The 19001-nt window shown below is 41.9% G+C and overlaps 1 protein-coding gene across 5 annotated transcripts in view; it reads left to right on the forward strand.

The window, feature by feature from the left end:
* The window catches only part of CDCA7L (cell division cycle associated 7 like), a 231233-nt gene that overhangs the window by 209160 nt on the left and 3072 nt on the right, over positions 1 to 19001 (forward strand). For 4 of the 5 annotated variants that reach the window (XM_077122209.1, XM_077122208.1, XM_077122205.1 and 1 more), the window contains 4 exons: positions 14983 to 15351; positions 16866 to 16937; positions 17052 to 17219; positions 17909 to 18034. In XM_077122209.1, coding sequence (XP_076978324.1) covers positions 14983 to 15351; positions 16866 to 16937; positions 17052 to 17219; positions 17909 to 18034 — 735 coding nt within the window. The remainder of the gene's footprint in view (positions 1 to 14982; positions 15352 to 16865; positions 16938 to 17051; positions 17220 to 17908; positions 18035 to 19001) is intronic. The other variant, XM_077122206.1, reaches the window with a different exon arrangement.

The following is a 19001-nucleotide window of genomic DNA, read 5'->3' on the forward strand; positions in this document are numbered from 1 at the left end:
ATAATTGGGTTGTTTGTTCTTTTGTTGTTGAGTTGTGTGATTTATTTGTGTATACAGGATATCAAACCTTTATCCAAAATGTTTGATTTCCAAGTATTTTCTCCCACTGAGTTGGCTGCCTCTTCACCTTTGTGACAAAGTCTTCTGAGGCACAAAAGCATTTGATTTTGAGGAGTTCCCATTTATCTGTTTTTTCTTTTGTTGCTCGTGCTTCAGGTGTGAAGTTTAGGAAGCTACCTCCTTTTACTAGGTCTTGGAGATATTTCCCTGCATTTTCTTCTAGGAGCTTTATGGTTCTGGTTCTTCTATTTAGGTGTTAGATCCACTTTGAGTTAATCTTTGTATAGAGTGTGTAAAATAGGGGCCCCCTTTCATTCTTTTGACTATTGATATCCAGATCTCCCATGCCCATTTATTGAAAAGACTATTTTGTCCCAGGTCAGTGGATTTGGGGGCCTTGTCCAAGATCAGTTGATTTTAGGTTTCTTGGTCTATTTCTGCACTCTCATTCAATTCCATTGGTCAGTACTTCTGTGTTTGTGTCATTACCATGCTGTTTTGACCACTGTGGCTTTATAATAAGTTTTAAAATCAGGAAATGTTAATCTTCTCACTTCATTCTTCTTTTTTAGGGTGCTTTTAGGTATTCGGGTTCTCTTTACCTTACAAATGAATTCGGTAACTAGCTTTTCCAAGTCTTCAAAGTTGTTTGTTTTTTAATTGCTACTACATTGGTCTACCGATCAATTTGGGTAGAATTGACATCTTAACTATATTTAACCTTCCTATCTAGGAGCAGGGAGTATCTTTCCAGCTATTTAGATCTTCTTTGATTTATTTTAGCAGTGTTAATGCAGTTTTCCTGTGTACAAGTACTTTACCTCCCTAGTTAAGTTCATTCCTAGATACTTGATTCTTTCAGTTGCCATTTTGATTGGAATTTTTCCTTATTTGACTCAGTTAAGTCACTGCTGTGTATAGAAACATTGCTGATTTTTGTAAATTTATTTTGTATCCTGCCACCTTGCTGAATTTATTAGCTCAAGTAACTTTGTTGTAGATGTTGCAGGATTTTCCAAGTATAGTATCCCATGTCATCTGCAAATAGTAAATGTTTTACTTCTTTCTTTCCGTTTGGATGCCTTTTATTTCTTTGTCCTGCCTGTTTGTTCCATCTAGAACTTCTAGTTCAATGTTGAATAATAGTGGTGACAGAGCACATCCTTGTCTCCTTCCTGATCTTAGGGGGAAAGCTGTCGGTCTTTCTCCACTGAGAATGATGCTGGCTGTGGGTTTTTTGTATATGTCCTTTATCATATTGAGGAAGTTACCTTTGGTTCCTCTCTTTTGAAGTGTTTTTATCAGAAAAGGATGTTGATTCTTGTGGAATGCTTTATCAGCATCAGTCGATATGTTCATGTTGATTTTTCCCTTTCATTTTGTTAATGTGCCATTTTTGTGAATTGATTTTCTTGTGTAGAACCATCCTTGTGTTCCTGGTATAAACTCCACTTGATTGTGGTGTATCATTTGTTTAATGTGTTGTTGGATTAGATTTGCTAATATTTAGTTGAGAATTTTTGCATCTGTGTTCATTATGGAAATTGGCCTGTAGTTTTTCTTTCTTGTAGCATCTTTACCCAGTTTTGGTATTAAAGTGATGTTAGCTTCATAAAATGAGTCAGGTAGTGTTCCTTTTTCCTAAATTTTTGGAAAAGTTTTAGCAGGATTGGTGTTCATTCTTTTTGGAATGTTTAATAAAATTCTCCTGTGAAGCCATCTGACCCTAGGCGGACTTTTCTTTGTAGGGAGATTTTGATACTGATTAAATCTCTTTACTTGTGATTGGTTTATTGAGTTCTTCTATTTCTTCTTGAGTCACTGTACCTTGTTCGTGTGTTTCCAGAAATTTGTCCATTTCGTCTGAGTTGTCTTATGGGTTTCCTTTATGTCATTAGCCATCCCATTTATTTTATTTTATTTTATTTATTTATATTTTTATTAATTAACGGAAAAAAAGAAATTAACCCAACATTTAGAAATCATACCATTCTACATATGCAATCACTAATTCTTAACATCATCACATAGATGCATGATCATTGTTTCTTAGTACATTTGCATCGGTTTAGAAGAACTAGCAACACAACAGAAAAAGATATAGATGTTAATATAGAGAAAAGAAATAAAAGTAATAATAATAGTAAAAAAAAAAAAACCTATACCTCAGATGCAGCTTCATTCAGTGTTTTAACACGATTACTTTACAATTAGGTATTATTGTGCTGTCGATTTTTTTTTTTAATTTTTTTATTAATCAAAAAAAAGAAAAGAAATTAACACAACATTTAGAAATCATTCCATTCTACAAATGCACTCAGTAATTCTTAGTATCTTCACATAGATGTATGATCATCATTTCTTAGTACATTTGCATCGATTTAGGAAAAGAACTAGCAAAACAGCAGAAAAAGATATAGAATGTTAATATAGAGAAGAGAATTAAAATAATAATACTAATAATATATATATATACAAAGGAAAAAGAAAAAAACAAAAACAAAAGATACAAACACACAAACAAACAAACAAAAAACCATATTTCAGGTGCAGCTTCATTCAGTGTTCCAACCTAGTTACATTACACTTAGGTATTATTGTGCTGTCCATTTTTGAGTTTTTGTATCTAGTCCTGTTGCACAGTCTGTATCCCTTCAGCTCCAATTACCCATTATCTTACCCTGTTTCTAACTCCAGCTGGTTTCTGTTACCAATGATATATTCCAAGCTGATTCTCGAATGTCGGTTCACATCAGTGGGACCTTACAGTATTTGTCCTTTAGTTTTGGGCTAGACTCACTCAGCATAATGTTCTCTAGGTCCATCCATGTTATTACATGCTTCATAAGTTTAGTCTGTCTTAAAGCTGCATAATATTCCATCGTAGGTATACGCCACAGTTTGTTTAGCCACTCGTCTGTTGATGAACATTTTGGCTGTTTCCATCTCTTTGCAATTGTAGATAATGCTGCTATAAACACTGGTGTGCAAATGTCCGTCTGTGTCTTTGCCCTTAAGTCCCTTGAGTAGATACCTAGCAGTGGTATTGCTGGGTCGTAATCCATTCTGCCATTCTATGTCTTTTGATTGGGAAATTCAGTCCATTAACTTTTAGTATTATTACTGTTTGGATAATATTTTCCTCTACCATTTTGGCTTTTGTATTATATATATCATATCTGATTTTCCTTCTTTCTACACTTTACTCCATACCTCTCTCTTCTGTCTTTTCGTATCTGACTCTAGTGCTCCCTTTAGTATTTCTTGCAGAGCTGGTCTCTTGGTCACAAATTCTCTCAGTGACTTTTTGTCTATAAATGTTTTAATTTCTCCTTCATTTTTGAAGGAAAATTTTGCTGGATATAGGAGTCTTGGTTGGCAGTTTTTCTCTTTTAGTATTTTAAATATATCATCCCACTGTCTTCTAGCTTCCATGGTTTCTGCTGAGAAATCTACACATAGTCTTATTGGGTTTCCCTTGTATGTGACAGATTGTTTTTCTCTTGCTGCTTTCAAGATCCTCTCTTTCTCTTTGACCTCTGACATTCTAACTAGTAAGTGTCTTGGAGAACGCCTATTTGGGTCTATTCTCTTTGGGGTGCGCTGCACTTCTTGGATCTGCAAATTTAGGTCTTTCATAAGAGTTGGGAAATTTTCAGTGATAATTTCTTCCATTAGTTTTTCTCCTCCTTTTCCCTTCTCTTCTCCTTCTGGGACACCCACAACACGTATATTTGTGCGCTTCATATTGTCATTCAGTTCCCTGATCCCCTGCTCAAGTTTTTCCATTCTTTTCCCTATAGTTTCTGTTTCTTTTTGGAATTCAGATGTTCCATCCTCCAGTTCACTAATTGTAGCTTCTGTCTCTTTAGATCTACCATTGTAGGTATCTATTGTTTTTTCCATTTTTTCTTCTTTGTCCTTCACTCCCATAAGTTCTGTGATTTGTTTTTTCAGATTTTCTATTTCTTCTTTTTGTTCAGCCCATGTCTTCTTCATGTCCTCCCTCAATTTATTGATTTTGTTTTTGAAGAGTTTTTCCATTTCTGTTCGTATATTCAGCATTAGTTGTCTCAGCTCCTGTATCTCATTTGAACTATTGGTTTGTTCCTTTGACTGGGCCATATCTTCAATTTTCCGAGCGTCATCCATTATTTTCTGCTGGTGTCTGGGCATTTGATCAGATTTCCCTGGGTGTGGTACCCAGCTGGTTGAAAGCTTTTTCTGTGAAATCTCTGGGCTCTGTTTTTCTTTTCCTGCCCAGTAGGTGGCGCTCGTGGCGCTCGTCTGTCTGCACGGCAGTCGGCCCGGGAAACCGCGCGTGGAGGTGGGGGTCACTGGCCGCCGCGGCTTGGGAGAGTGCCGGTCCTAATTGCCCAGCTGGCCCGAAACGCCAAGCGAGACGGGAGGGCCCCGCTATCCAACATTCCCAGTCAGACCGGGGAGCCACATGCGTGGAGGGGACCCCAGTGGCCAGCCGCCCCGACCGGGAAAACGCGCGCCCCTTGGGTATCTCACCGCAGCAGATTCCCCCTGCCTGTTCAGCTGTTCCAGAATGGGGTACGCTGTCTTTTTGGTCCCTGTCGTGACTCCGGGAGCTGTTTCGTATTGTTTCTGTTTCTTTAGTTGCTTTTCTGGAGGAGGAACTAAGACCCGCGCGTCTTACTAAGCCGCCATCTTCTCCGGAAGTCTGCTGTCGATTTTTGAGTTTTTGTATCTAGTCCTGTTGCACAGTCTGTATCCCTTCAGCTCCAATTACCCATTATCTTACCCTGTTTCTAACTCCTGCTGAACTCTGTTACCAATGACATATTCCAAGTTTATTCTCGAATGTCCGTTCACATCAGTGGGACCATACAGTATTTGTCCTTTAGTTTTTGGCTAGACTCACTCAGCATAATGTTCTCTAGGTCCATCCATGTTATTACATGCTTCATAAGTTTATCCTGTCGTAAAGCTGCATAATATTCCATCGTATGTATATACCACAGTTTGTTTAGCCACTCGTCTGTTGATGGACATTTTGGCTGTTTTCATCTCTTTGCAATTGTAAATAACACTGCTATAAACATTGGTGTGTAAATGTCCGTTTGTGTCTTTGCCCTTAAGTCCTTTGAGTAGATTCCCAGCAATGGTATTGCTGGGTCGTATGGCAATTCTATATTCAGCTTTTTGAGGAACCGCCAAACTGCCTTCCATAGTGGTTGCACCATTTGACATTCCCACCAACAGTGGATAAGTGTGCCTCTTTCTCCGCATCCTCTCCAGCACTTGTCATTTTGTGTTTTGCTGGTAATGGCCATTCTGGTGGGTGTGAGATGATATCTCATTGTGGTTTTGATTTGCATTTCTCTAATGGCCAGGGACATTGAGCATCTCTTCATGTGCCTTTTGGCCATTTGTATTTCCTCTTCTGAGAGGTGTCTGTTCAAGTCTTTTTCCCATTTTGTAATTGGGTTGGCTGTCTTTTTGTTGCTGAGTTGAACAATCTCTTTATAAATTCTGGATACTAGACCTTTATCTGATATGTCATTTCCAAATATTGTCTCCCATTGTGTAGGCTGTCTTTCTACTTTCTTGATGAAGTTCTTTGATGCACAAAAGTGTTTAATTTTGAGGAGCTCCCATTTATTTATTTCCTTCTTCACTGCTCTTGCTTTAGCTTTAAGGTCCATAAAACCGCCCCCAATTGTAAGTTTCATAAGATATCTCCCAACATTTTCCTCTAACTGTTTTATGGTCTTAGACGTAATGTTTAGATCTTTGATCCATTTTGAGTTAACTTTTGTATAGGGTGTGAGATATGGTTCTTCTTTCATTCTTTTGCATATGGATATCCAGTTCTCTAGGCACCATTTATTGAAGAGACTGTTCTGTCCCAGGTGAGTTGGCTTGACTGCCTTATCAAAGATATAATGACCATAGTTGAGAGGGTCTATATCTGAGCACTCTATTCGATTCCATTGGTCGATATATCTATCTTTATGCCAATACCATGCTGTTTTGACCACTGTGGCTTCATAATATGCCTTAAAGTCAGGCAGCGCGAGACCTCCAGCTTCGTTTTTTTTCCTCAAGATGTTTTTAGCAATTCGGGGCACTCTGCCCTTCCAGATAAATTTGCTTATTGGTTTTTCTATTTCTGAAAAATAAGTTTTTGGAATTTTGATTGGTATTGCATTGAATCGGTAAATCAATTTATGTAGGATTGACATCTTAACTATATTTAGTCTTCCAATCCATGAGCACGGTATGCCCTTCCATTTATTTAGGTCTTCTGTGATTTCTTTTAACAGTTTTTTGTAGTTTTCTTTATATAGTTTTTTTGTCTCTTTAGTTAAATTTATTCCTAGGTATTTTATTCTTTTAGTTGCAATTGTAAATGGGATTTGTTTCTTGATTTCCCCCTCAGCGTGTTCATTATTAGTGTATAGAAATGCTACAGATTTTTGAATGTTGATCTTGTAACCTGCTACTTTGCTGTACTCATTTATTAGCTCTAGTAGTTTTGTTGTGGATTTTTCCGGGTTTTCGACGTATACTATCATATCGTCTGCAAACAGTGATAGTTTTACTTCTTCCTTTCCAATTTTGATGCCTTGTATTTCTTTTTCTTGTCTAATTACTCTGGCTAGAACCTCCAACACAATGTTGAATAATAGTGGTGATAGTGGACATCCTTGTCTTGTTCCTGATCTTAGGGGGAAAGTTTTCAATTTTTCCCCATTGAGGATGATATTAGCTGTGGGTTTTTCATATATTCCCTCTATCATTTTTAGGAAGTTCCCTTGTATTCCTATCTTTTGAAGTGTTTTCAACAGGAAAGGATGTTGAATCTTGTCAGATGCCTTCTCTGCATCAATTGAGATGATCATGTGATTTTTCTGCTTTGATTTGTTGATATGGTGTATTACATTAACTGATTTTCTTATGTTGAACCCTCCTTGCATACCTGGGATGAATCCTACTTGGTCATGATGTATAATTCTTTTAATGTGTTGTTGGATACGATTTGCTAGAATTTTATTGAGGATTTTTGCATCTATATTCATTAGAGAGATTGGTCTGTAGTTTTCTTTTTTTGTAATATCTTTGCCTGGTTTTGGTATGAGGGTGATGTTGGCTTCTTAGAATGAATTAGGTAGTTTTCCCTCCACTTCAATTTTTTTGAAGAGTTTGAGGAGAGTTGGTACTAATTCTTTCTGGAATGTTTGATAGAAATTCACATGTGAAGCCGTCTGGTCCTGGACTTTTCTTTTTAGGAAGCTTTTGAATGACTAATTCAATTTCTTTACGTGTGATTGGTTTGTTGATGTCATCTATTTCTTCTTGAGTCAAAGTTGGTTGTTCATGTCTTTCCAGGAACCCGTCCATTTCATCTAAATTGTTGTATTTATTAGCGTAAAGTTGTTCATAGTATCCTGTTATTACCTCCTTTATTTCTGTGAGGTCGGTAGTTATGTCTTCTCTTCGATTTCTGATCTTATTTATTTGCATCCTCTCTCTTCTTCTTTTTGTCAATCTTGCTAAGGGCCCATCAATCTTATTGATTTTCTCATAGAACCAACTTCTGGCCTTATTGATTTTCTCTATTGTTTTCATGTTTTCATTTTCATTTATTTCTGCTCTGATCTTTGTTATTTCTTTCCTTATGCTTGCTTTGGGATTAGTTTGCTGTTCTTTCTCCAGTTCTTCCAAGTGGACAGTTAATTCCTGCACTTTTGCCTTTTCTTCTTTTCTGATATAGGCATTTAGGGCAATAAATTTCCCTCTTAGCACTGCCTTTGCTGCATCCCATAAGTTTTGATATGTTGTGTTTTCATTTTCATTTGCCTCTAGGTATTTACTAATTTCTCTTGCAATTTCTTCTTTGACCCACTTGTTGTTTAAGAGTGTGTTGTTGAGCCTCCACGTATTTGTGAATTTTCTGGCACTCCACCTATTATTGATTTCCAACTTCATTCCTTTATGATCCGAGAAAGTGTTGTGTATAATTTCAATCTTTTTAAATTTGTTAAGACTTGCTTTGTGACCCAGCATATGGTCTATCTTTGAGAATGATCCATGAGCACTTGAGAAAAAGGTGTATCCTGCTGTTGTGGGATGTAATGTCCTATAAATGTCTGTTAAGTCTAGCTCATTTATAGTAATATTCAGATTCTCTATTTCTTTATTGATCTTCTGTCTAGATGTTCTGTCCATTGATGAGAGTGGTGAATTGAAGTCTCCAACTATTATGGTATATGTGTCTATTTCCCTTTTCAGTGTTTGCAGTGTATTCCTCACGTATTTTGGGGCATTCTGGTTCGGTGCGTAAATGTTTATGATTGTTATGTCTTCTTGTTTAATTGTTCCTTTTATTAGTATATAATGTCCTTCTTTGTCTCTTTAACTGTTTTACATTTGAAGTCTAATTTGTTGGATATTAGTATAGCCACTCCTGCTCTTTTCTGGTTGTTATTTGCATGAAATATCTTTTCCCAACCTTTCACTGTCAACCTATGTTTATCTTTGGGTCTAAGATGTGTTTCCTGTAGACAGCATATAGAAGGATCCTGTTTTTTCATGCATTCTGCCAGTCTGTGTCTTTTGATTGGGGAATTCAGTCCATTAACATTTAGTGTTATTACTGTTTGGATAATATTTTCCTCTACCATTTTGCCTTTTGTATTATATATATCATATCTGACTTTCCTTCTTTCTACACTCTTCTCCATACCTCTCTCTTCTGTCTTTTCGTATCTGACTCTAGTGCTCCCTTTAGTATTTCTTGCAGAGCTGGTCTCTTGGTCACAAATTCTCTCAGTGACTTTTTGTCTGAGAATGTTTTAATTTCTCCCTCATTTTTGAAGGACAATTTTGCTGGATATAGAAGTCTTGGTTGGCAGTTTTTCTCTTTTAGTAATCTAAATATATCATCCCACTGTCTTCTAGCTTCCATGGTTTCTGCTGAGAAATCTACACATAGTCTTATTGGGTTTCCCTTGTATGTGATGGATTGTTTTTCTCTTTCTGCTTTCAAGATCCTCTCTTTCTCTTTGACCTCTGACATTCTAACTAGTAAGTGTCTTTGAGAATGCTTGTTTGGGTCTAATCTCTTTGGGGTGCGCTGCACCTCTTGGATCTGTAATTTTAGGTCTTTCATAAGAGTTGGGAAATTTTCATTGATAATTTCTTCCATTAGTTTTTCTCCTCCTTTTCCCTTCTCTTCTCCTTCTGGGACACCCACAACACGTATATTTGTGCGGTTCATATTGTCGTTGAGTTCCCTGATACCCTGTTCAAATTTTTCCATTCTGTTCCCGATAGTTTCTGTTTCTTTTTGGAATTCAGATGTTCCATCCTCCAAATCACTAATTCTATCTTCTGTCTCTTTAAATCTATCATTGTAGGTATCCATTGTTTTTTCCATCTTTTCTACTTTATCCTTCACTTCCATAAGTTCTGTGATTTGTTTTTTCAGATTTTCTATTTCTTCTTTTTTTTCAGCCCATGTCTTCTTCATGTCCTCCCTCAATTTATCGATTTCGTTTTTGAAGAGGTTTTCCATTTCTGTTCGTATATTCAGCATTAGTTGTCTCAGCTCCTGTATCTCATTTGAACTATTGGTTTGTTCCTTTGACTGGGCCATATTTTCAATTTTCTGAGCGTGATCCGTTATCTTCTGCTGGCGTCTGGGCATTTAGTCAGATTTCCCTGGGTGTTGGACCCAACAGGTTGAAAGATTTTTCTATGAATTCTCTGGGTTCTGTTTTTCTTATCCTGCCCATTAGGTGGTGCTCGTGGCACATGTTTGTCTGCGGGTCCCTCCAGTAAAAGGTGCTTTGGGTCCTTTAACTTTGGAAAACTCTCACCGTGGGGGAGGTTCGCCAGCCGAAGTGGCTTGGAAGAGTGCCAGCCGGCCCTGGGGTCTGGACGCGGGGAGTGTCACTGGTCGCCGCAGCCCGGGAGAGCGCCCGTCCGAATTTCCTAGTCGGCCCCGGGCGCCAAGCGTGGTGGGAGGGCGCCAGCCGCCGCGGCCCGGGAGAGTGCACCGTTCCTAGCCGGACCGGGGAGTCACGTGTTTGGAAGGGACCCCCCCGGTCACCGTTCTCCGCCGCCTGGGGATTTTCGATCCCATGCTCTCAGTTGGTCCGTGGGGCCATGCGTCGTGGGGGCCCCAGGTGCCGCGGCTTGAGGCGACCGCCTGCCCAATTCTGCCAGCTGGCCCTGGAAGGAGGAGGGGAGGGACTCTGGCCGCTTGCCGTCCCGCCCAGGGAAGCCCGCGCCCCTCGGCGATCTCACCGGAGCGGGTTCTCCCAGCCAGTCAGCCGTTCCAGGATGGGGTACGCTGTCTTTTTTATCTCTGTCGTGGCTCTGGGAACTGTTCTGTATCGTTTCTACTCCCCTAGTAGCTGTTCTGAAGGAGGAAAGGTGAGGATGGCAAGGCTGTCAAGGACGGTGGCGGAGGAGCCGGTGAAGGCGGAAGAGGGCACGGTGGTGGTTGGAGAGCCGCTGGTAGCTACCTCCAACACCAAGACTCCTAGCAAGGGCACAGTACATGCACATAAAGAAGGTAGAATCTTCATCCTCAGAATCTCAGGACTAAGGGCAACCCCTGGGGGCAGCCAAGATGAGCCATTTGTAGATTAATGGTCAAGGCAGTTTTTCTTAGCTGTTTGCTTCTGAGCTGACTAGCAATGAGCCAGAGACTTGGAGCCTTTAACGACTGGCCTCCTCGGAGTCTGGGGAGGGAGTGGGAGCGCTGCCTTCACGCCCGCGGAGGTGGCATCCACGGCACCATGTCCCTGGCTCCACTGCCGCTGCCCCTCGCCCGCTCGCTCGCTGCGTGCTCTTCCTCTTGGCAAACTTTTGGGTTCCGCTGCAAATGGTCTCTCGGTGCCAATATGTTTTTTTTTTTTTTTACATGGGCAGACACCGGGAATCGAACCTGGGTCCTCTGGCATGGCAGGCAAGCATTCTTGCCTGCTGAGCCACTGTGGCCTGCCCATAAATATCTTGATAGGATTACTTTGGAAGTTGATTTCCTTCAATAGTCTAAAGCTCTGTATTTGTGGGTTGGATGCGGAACAGGATTTGGAGCATGGTGTGTGGCACACAGTGCAGTGACAGGTCGCGGCACAGGTATAGGCTGTGTCAGGGACCCTACACTGGTGTCTTTGAGTTTGGGGTGCAGGGTGCTGGGTTGTGGAGGGTGGTGCGGGTGCCATGGGGGTGGAGTGCATCTCAGGCAGGCCTTGGAGCACATGAGCAGGGTGTGGTGTCTGGACACAGTAAAAAGGCGTAGCAGGAGGCAGATGGGGGTATGAGTGGATGCACAGGAGATGGTGTGCAGGCAGGATGTGGGTGGGCATGTGGAGTGTGGATGTTGGTGTCAGAGTGTGGGGTAGGTGGCACAGATGTTGGGGCACAGGGAGAGCAGGGTGCGTGTGTGTCCTTGCACAGGTGGAGGGGTTCAGGAGACTTGGGATGTGGATGTGCAAGTGTGTAGGGGCAGGGCACAGGTCACAGGAGTTGTGGGACATGGGTCAGGATGGGTGATGTTACTTAGGTGGGGTCCCGGCGCAGGTGTGCAGGTATGGTGGGGGATTTGTGGCAGGGGTGGATGTATGTGCAGGGGATGCTATGTAGTACAGATGTACATGTGACCACCTGCCAGGTGTGGTAGCAGGGTGTTGTGTTGTGGGGTGGGACAAGGGTGTGCACATTTGTGGGGCAATTGGGGTGCAGCACTCAAGAGGTCGATTCAGAGATGCGTGGGCACCTGGCTGGGCGGATGTGGCTGTGAGCCTGTGGATCTGGGGGTGGAGCCCTGGTGTGCACTGGTCTGGGGGGTGGGGCCATGGTGTGCGCTGGTCTAGGGGTGGAGTCCTGATCTGTGCATGTGCAGAGCTCTGGTGCAGCCAACTGGGGCTGTACCTGCTTGGGCTTGGGGTGGGTGTGGCCTGGATGCTCAGGTCAGCACTGGCCTAGAGTTGGGGGGGTGGCTGTGGCTTGGGTGTGCATGTGTGCGTAATTGGAAGGTCCTTACACTGATGTATACATGTGCAGACTCGGGGCGGGGGCAGGGCACGTGTGGCCCAGGTACAAAGGTGAGCGGCAACTTCCTGGGTGGACAGGGAGGGGAGGGGAGGATCCAGGGGCTGGGTGCAGGTGCACAGGTCTCAGGAGGCGGTGTGAGACTGTGTGTTTACATGGGAGACACGGGTCAGGCTGGGGCAGTGTTCAGGCGTGTAGGGCTGGGGTTTTAGGTGGGAACACTCTGGAGTTGGGAGTGTCGGGGTGGGAGTGCTTGGAGTGTGGTAGGGCGGCAGGTTTCGTGGTTCAGGTGTGTGGGGTATGGGGGGATTCATGGGGTTGGGGCGGCATATGTGAAGGTAGGGCATTCAAGGAATGCTGCTTGGCTCATTTCCTAGTCCTGTCTTCCCTTCTGTGCGCTCCTGAGGACGCCGGGCTTCTGTGTGTAAAGGGGCACGTTAGGCTGTTTGCAGCAGGTGGATGGTCTCTGGTTCTATGCTATTCAGTTCCTCAGCTCCTCAGCTTTTGCAACCAGGGCCTCCCTGTGGGGCGTAGAAGACTCTCCCAGGACATCTACACCCTGGAATCGCCATCCCAGTCGCCTTACTGTCCCTTTTCTAGTGGTTCCTTAGAGCAGGGATGAACTCCACCTATCCTATCCTGCCATCTTCCCAAGACTCCTCCCAAGCAACAACTTTTGACCTAGAACCTGTGTAAAAGTGAAAATGAGCTGTGACTGCCAGGTTCATTTTGTCCCTCACTTTTTCCTGGGGTGTGGAGTGGGGGGAATGATGGTGAATCTTCCCATGAATAGAATCAGAGCTGTGCCAGCAGCTGGCCCAGGTTTCCTTGGGCTTTCTGTACAGGAGCTGTTTGTGTGCAGTTCCTGTGTCCTGGCCAGTCTTGCCCCATCTGTTTTGCCAGCAAGCCTTTAAATTCCTTCCAGACACCTAATGGGTATCATCTACTCTTAATGACTTATTTACTTTCAGTTCTTTAGGTAACCAATATCTAGTTATTCAAAGAGTTTGTGTTTTAGTGAGGGAAAGTGAATGGCCTCAAAAATCTTTTTTTCCCCCTCAGACTAAATTTAGAACATGAATAGTGGCCTGTTATGTTGTCTCCGATATTAATCATAACTCAGGGCAGCTTTTTCTGCAAACTTTAAGATTCAGTGAATGACGACATACTTTGTATGAGTCCACTTATAGGAGGTATACAGAATAAGCAAATTCATAGAGACAGAAAGTGGAATGGGCTGGGTGTGAGGATCATACAGCGTGCGAATGTGCCTGAAGCCATTGAATTGTAGACTTAGAAAAGGTTAAAATGGTAAATTATAAGTTATGTACATTTTACCACAAAAAATGAAAAAATAAAATTTTGCGAGAAGCATCACTGTTGCCCCCAGCCCAACCTCTCCCCCAGCCTCCCTGAGAACTATAGAACAGTCTTTTCTGGTCATGAGCCAGTACCACAGCCTTCGTTGCTGGCGGCCTTCGGCCAGATGTGAAACATACAGCAGGGCTGCCCCTTGGGGGTGACGTGATTGTGTTCTTTTCCTCAGGTCTGGTTCACTACTTGCATTTAAAGTTTGCAGTTTCCTTACTTTGCCTTTGTAGTAAGTGGCTTCCCATCCTTTGTAAGGAGGGGCAGCTGTGTGATGATTATGATAGACAAAAAAAGCAGATCTGGGGGATATTTCCTCTGAACTGCTTCCCCAACAGTGTCCCCTACAGTTGTATTCCTTTGCATCGCTGCATTTTGAATTTCAAAGCTACTAACCTGGAAAGTTTAGGGTATTAAAAAGGTAGATGCTAGTATAGTATGGTGTAATTTCTCTCCTTGCCTTGGAATGGAGTGATACAAGCACCGGGCTTTGGTAATTAACTGCATTTTTTTCTCCCCATGCTTTATTTGCATCTTGAGTCCAAAGATGAAATGCTTGGGGGCGCTGAGAAGGAAACAGTCATTTACTTGAGTCCTGCGTCCATCTCGGTACTGCTCACTACTCTCTTCCATGTAGCCCCAATTTCATGATTCCCTGACACGGGTTCACAGATGAAATTTTCTGGTATATGATGAAGGAAAGGTATCTAGGAGATGTCCTTGATCTCTAGCCTGTAGCTCTGCCTCTGTACCGCTAGGAGACTCTAATGCCCCTCTAAGACGTCACCCGCTGCTGCCTTCTGTTCTTACTGCGCTCCATGTTCTCGTGTGCCTGTACCAAGGACAGTTTTAAATCTGGAGTGAGAATTTCCTTCCTGAAGGGGTGCTCTGCTACAGCCTGTAGATTTGTAACAGATTTCACTCCATGGCGCTCCCCTTGACGGAGGACCCATCGTGGCCCTGAAAAGGATGTTTGCCAACAGATTCTCCTGGCTGGGCATCTGCCCTCTGCTTGGCCAGTTCACTGAGATGAAGTCAGCTCTATGGTCCCTTTTACTCATAAATCCTATTCCTGCTATTTAGAGTAGTCTAGTTAGTATTTTTTTTTTCTTAGCAGCCCATTCTTGTTTGATGATAACCTTATGGACATGCATCCCTATTTATTCCTCGTATAACTTGGCTTCCAGGGGTGCCATCTTGATTGCTCCATGGTGGAGAAGAGCACCTCCATTGCCCCATCAGCGTTTTACTTAGGATCTAGGATCTGGTGTTGCGAATGGAGCATAGTTCCATTTGTGGTGTGGCCAGTGCAGAGTTCGGTAGTAGATTGCCTGCTCTTCGATTTTACTTGTCGCAGATTTCTTGAGATTTAACTGAAGAGTAGAGAGGGAACTAAATGCAGAAAGGGGGAAGCTTTCATCTGTTCATTTGATCTTCTAACATAACGTCTGAGTAGTTTTAAAGATGTCTTTCTGTAATGGCTTTTATAGACTTCTTTGTTCTTTATTTTGTTAGCTCATGGAGTCAGATCTGAGTGACGATGGTAACGCATCTTCAGTGAGTGAGGACAAGGAAGATGATGATGATGAAGAAAAGGCTACGCCTAGAAGAAGCAGTATTGGTCTCCGAGTAGCCTTTCAGTTTCCCACTAGGAAACTGTCAAATAAATCACATAAGAATAGCAGTTCTTCTGAGCCATCGTTTTCTAGCTCTTGCTTACAGGACAATAAAAAAACAGCTCTTGGGAGAAAGAACAGCTGCAGACAGGGGAATCAAAAGGAAGATTCTGCGTCTGAGTCTGAGGAGGACTGCGGGGATGGGGGCCAGGAGAGCTCAGATGCCCTGCTGAAAAGGACCATGAACATCAAGGAGAACAAAGCGATGGTAAGGCGCTGCCGCAGCTGGCTGGGAGCCGCAGCCTGCTCTGACCCACGTTCGTTGAGGCTGTTTTCCTTGACAGCTGCTGCTTTTCTGGCTTCTGTCAGGGAAAAATGTACTCTGGCATCGTGTATCCTTTTCTTTTCCAGAACCCAAAGCGGCTATTGCATGATTAGCTCTAGTCTGCGAACAGAAAGACTCCCCAGGACCATTTTTAACCCCCACCCTCCGACATGGTGCCATAAACTAATGCTGTTTCCTGTTTATCCAGTTAAGTTCTAAACCTAAGTAATTCAGGAGATGAGAAGGACTTAACATTGGCCTGTTCCCAGCAGACAGAAGCAAATAGTAAATGGATGTCTCTTAGCTCCCTTAAGAGTTGTAATGTGTAGGTCAAGTTGTAATGCGCAAGGCAGCTTTCAACCTGGAAGTCACTTTCCTATGATGACCAGCTGTGAATTTAAGACATCATCTGAAGGAATCGAAGAAGTATAGGAATAAACACAAATCTGTATAGTTTTAATTCACTGTAATCTTTAAATGTCTTCATTAAAATAATGGGGCAAGGTGAAATCTGCTGTATTTGGTTTTTATCATATGTGGTCAAAAACTGTTAATCTGATCATTGTTGAAAATCACTATTTGCTTCATGATCTTGTATATATGGTATTTTTTTATATATATAAACCTACCACTCAATCACTTTTAGCATTTTGTGGTTTTTAAAATGTTTTCTTTTCCAGAAATCATAATTTAATGATACGGTATATCCAGGCATACATATCTAATAAGTTACTTAAGAAAATATAAAGCCTACTTTTGAATGATTTGAATCCCAAGACACATTTATGCTTGGCTAAGGGAACTTTCAGTACTGTTTTAAATCTGCATCTTTAAAATAAACATGTTTTTTGTTACTTTTTAGGGACACCCATACATTTGTTTTATAAATCTAAAATTTATCAGATTCTCTGGTTGACATATTAATGCCTGTTTATCTGGTCAAGAATTTAATATATAAACTTAATAATTTAGCAGTTTATTTGGGAATATTATTATTGACCATTAAAAAATTAACTAACTTACAGAGTCAGGTTTTTGGAGCTTTAAATGCCTATCAAAATTTAGTTGAGAGTTTTCTTTTTTGAACATGAAGAAAGTGAATTTCATGTGGACAAAATGATTTGTTCTAGGTCACATTGTTAATCAGTGGCCAAGTCAGCAGTCAAGCCTTGGGCGTTAGGCCATCACCATTATAGGGCTATTGTGCCAGGTCATTTTGTCCTTATATTTAAGGAATGGGAAAATACTTTATTGCTGTGAATGACGGTGTTATCATCTCACTTCTGGAGATAAAAATCTTTCAACATGAAATTAAAAGTAAAACAACTGTAGACGTCTTAAGTAAACTACTCTCTTCAGGTTCCTCATGATAGCACAATTGAGAACTTGAGATAGGTGTTGGATGAATTCGACCTGGCAAATCTATATAAGATCCTTTCTTCTGTTCTGAACTTCAGCTTGCTCAGTTATTGGCGGAATTGAATTCTATGCCAGATTTCTTCCCTGTACGAACCCCGAATTCAGCTTCTGTAAGTAAAGCTCCTTATAATTATATATATTCATGTACGTATTTGCTGATCAGTCACCAGATGGATATTAGTCAAGAAAGCACCATTTGTATGCGTTTGTGCTTTCAATTCCAGAAGAAGAAAACGGTGAGACGAGCCTTCTCGGAGGGACAGATTCCCCGGCGCACAAACCCCATCCGCAGTGCACGGCCTCCTGAGAAGTTTGCTCTAGAAAACTTTACTGTCTCAGCCAAGTTTGCAGAAGAGTTTTACAGTTTCAGAAGAAGGAAGACAATTAGTGGGGTACTTACTGACTTCTAAGCCAGTTATTCTTTGTGTAAACCAGAAGTCCTCCACTGTGTGTTTCATTCACCCAGGGGCTTGTTAAGGCAGTTTTTGACTCAGTAAGTCTGGATCGCTGAGAGTTTGCATTTCCACCAAACTCCCAGGAGGTGTCGATGCTGCTGGTCCTGGGATGACACTGAGAAAAGCCACTGGTCTAAGCTTTAAGCCACAGAGTTAATCCTTTATCCAAGCTAAGCTGAGGAGCAGCTCGGTGGTTATGACCCTGGCTTCATCTCTGGTGGAGGAAGTAAAGGCCTGCTTAGAGTACCACTTGCTTTGGAGTTTTGCTTATGAGACTGTACATGGGTTCCACTTAGTCTCTCTGTTTTAGGAGTGTGCTTTCGGGTGGAGGGAGAAACTTTGGACACTGACTCTTTGTGGGTTTGACTTTTCAGTGTGGTTCACTTCCCTATCCTTGCAGAGTTTTCAGCAGATGATCAGCAAGCCTGAGTTTCTCACCTATTGTATCCCTTACCTACAAGAAAGCAGCTTAGTAAATGATGACGACTAAGCAAGTGAATGGTTCCAGGGAAATGGAAGAGGGACAGGGTGGTGCTAGAGCTCTGATGGTTTGAAATTTTTCGAGTATATGTTTTTAAGCCTCTCAGAGTATCTTATTCCAGGTTCTTCTTGTGTTCATTTTGCAGGGAAAATGCCAGGGCTATAGACGACGTCGTCGTGCATCTTCTTTTCGGCCAGTGGAGGATATTACTGAAGAGGACCTGGAAAATGTTGCCATAACTGTTCGAGATAAAATCTATGATAAAGTCTTGGCAAGTTATATATTATGAATAATTTGCATGATTGTGATTCCTAATGAGAATTTAGAGCATTAGTAGTATTTAAAATCTCATATTGTGAGCAGGCCACGGTGGCTCAGTGGCAGCATTCTTGCCCGCCATGCTGGAGACCTGGGTTGATTCCTGGTGCCTGCCCATGCAAAAACACACAAACAAAAACAAACAAATGAAATCCCATATTGCTTTGAAACTATATCAGGATATATATACCCTTGTGCCATCTCTGTGAGGGTCAGAGGCAGACTGTAAATTGGAGGTTGACGCTTGTCACTGAGAAAGTGTCATTCTCCTTGGGAGAGACGACTTACTGGGTGATGGGTATAATTTGAGCAGGAGGGAGGGATAAAATTTGGGAAAGCCTATTTACATAGTTTTTATATTTTGTATAATTTATTTTTATATTATAAATATTTATGTAGTTTTAATATTTTAGGTATTGAGAAATATAGTGTGGGATGATTCATTTTTGGTACTATAACCATAGAAATAAAAGCCTGACAGAATATCTTTGCTTGCTAGAATTTAGGCTAAAATTTAGGTAGTGATTTAGCGGGAGATGTTACATTCTTTTGTATCTTTTGTTGGATAAGCAGTGGGACTTGTCCTAAGGTAGTATTAAAATGTTTTAAATTTAATTGCTGACATTTAAAAACCAGGAGATGTTATAGTAAAGAAATCCAGGTTTTGTAGCCCTAGGCTGGAATTGTTGATGCCAGTCCCCCTCCCCGCCATTGCTGCTCAGTCACTTGCCTGTCTCTTGTGAACTCTGCCGCCCCAGCTTTGATCCCTTCCTCTGCTCACTCTTCTTACCTACCCTGAGCATTTCATGGACTTCCAGGCTGCCCGCTCTGCCTCCCTGGTCCCACAGCTAACACAGCTTACAGTCTACCAGAGGGGACCATGGGTTTGCAGCAGGAAGGCACTGCTGCTTGATGCTGAG

This window comes from Tamandua tetradactyla, chromosome 1 (genome assembly GCF_023851605.1).
Source record: "Tamandua tetradactyla isolate mTamTet1 chromosome 1, mTamTet1.pri, whole genome shotgun sequence".
Taxonomy (NCBI): domain Eukaryota; kingdom Metazoa; phylum Chordata; class Mammalia; order Pilosa; family Myrmecophagidae; genus Tamandua; species Tamandua tetradactyla.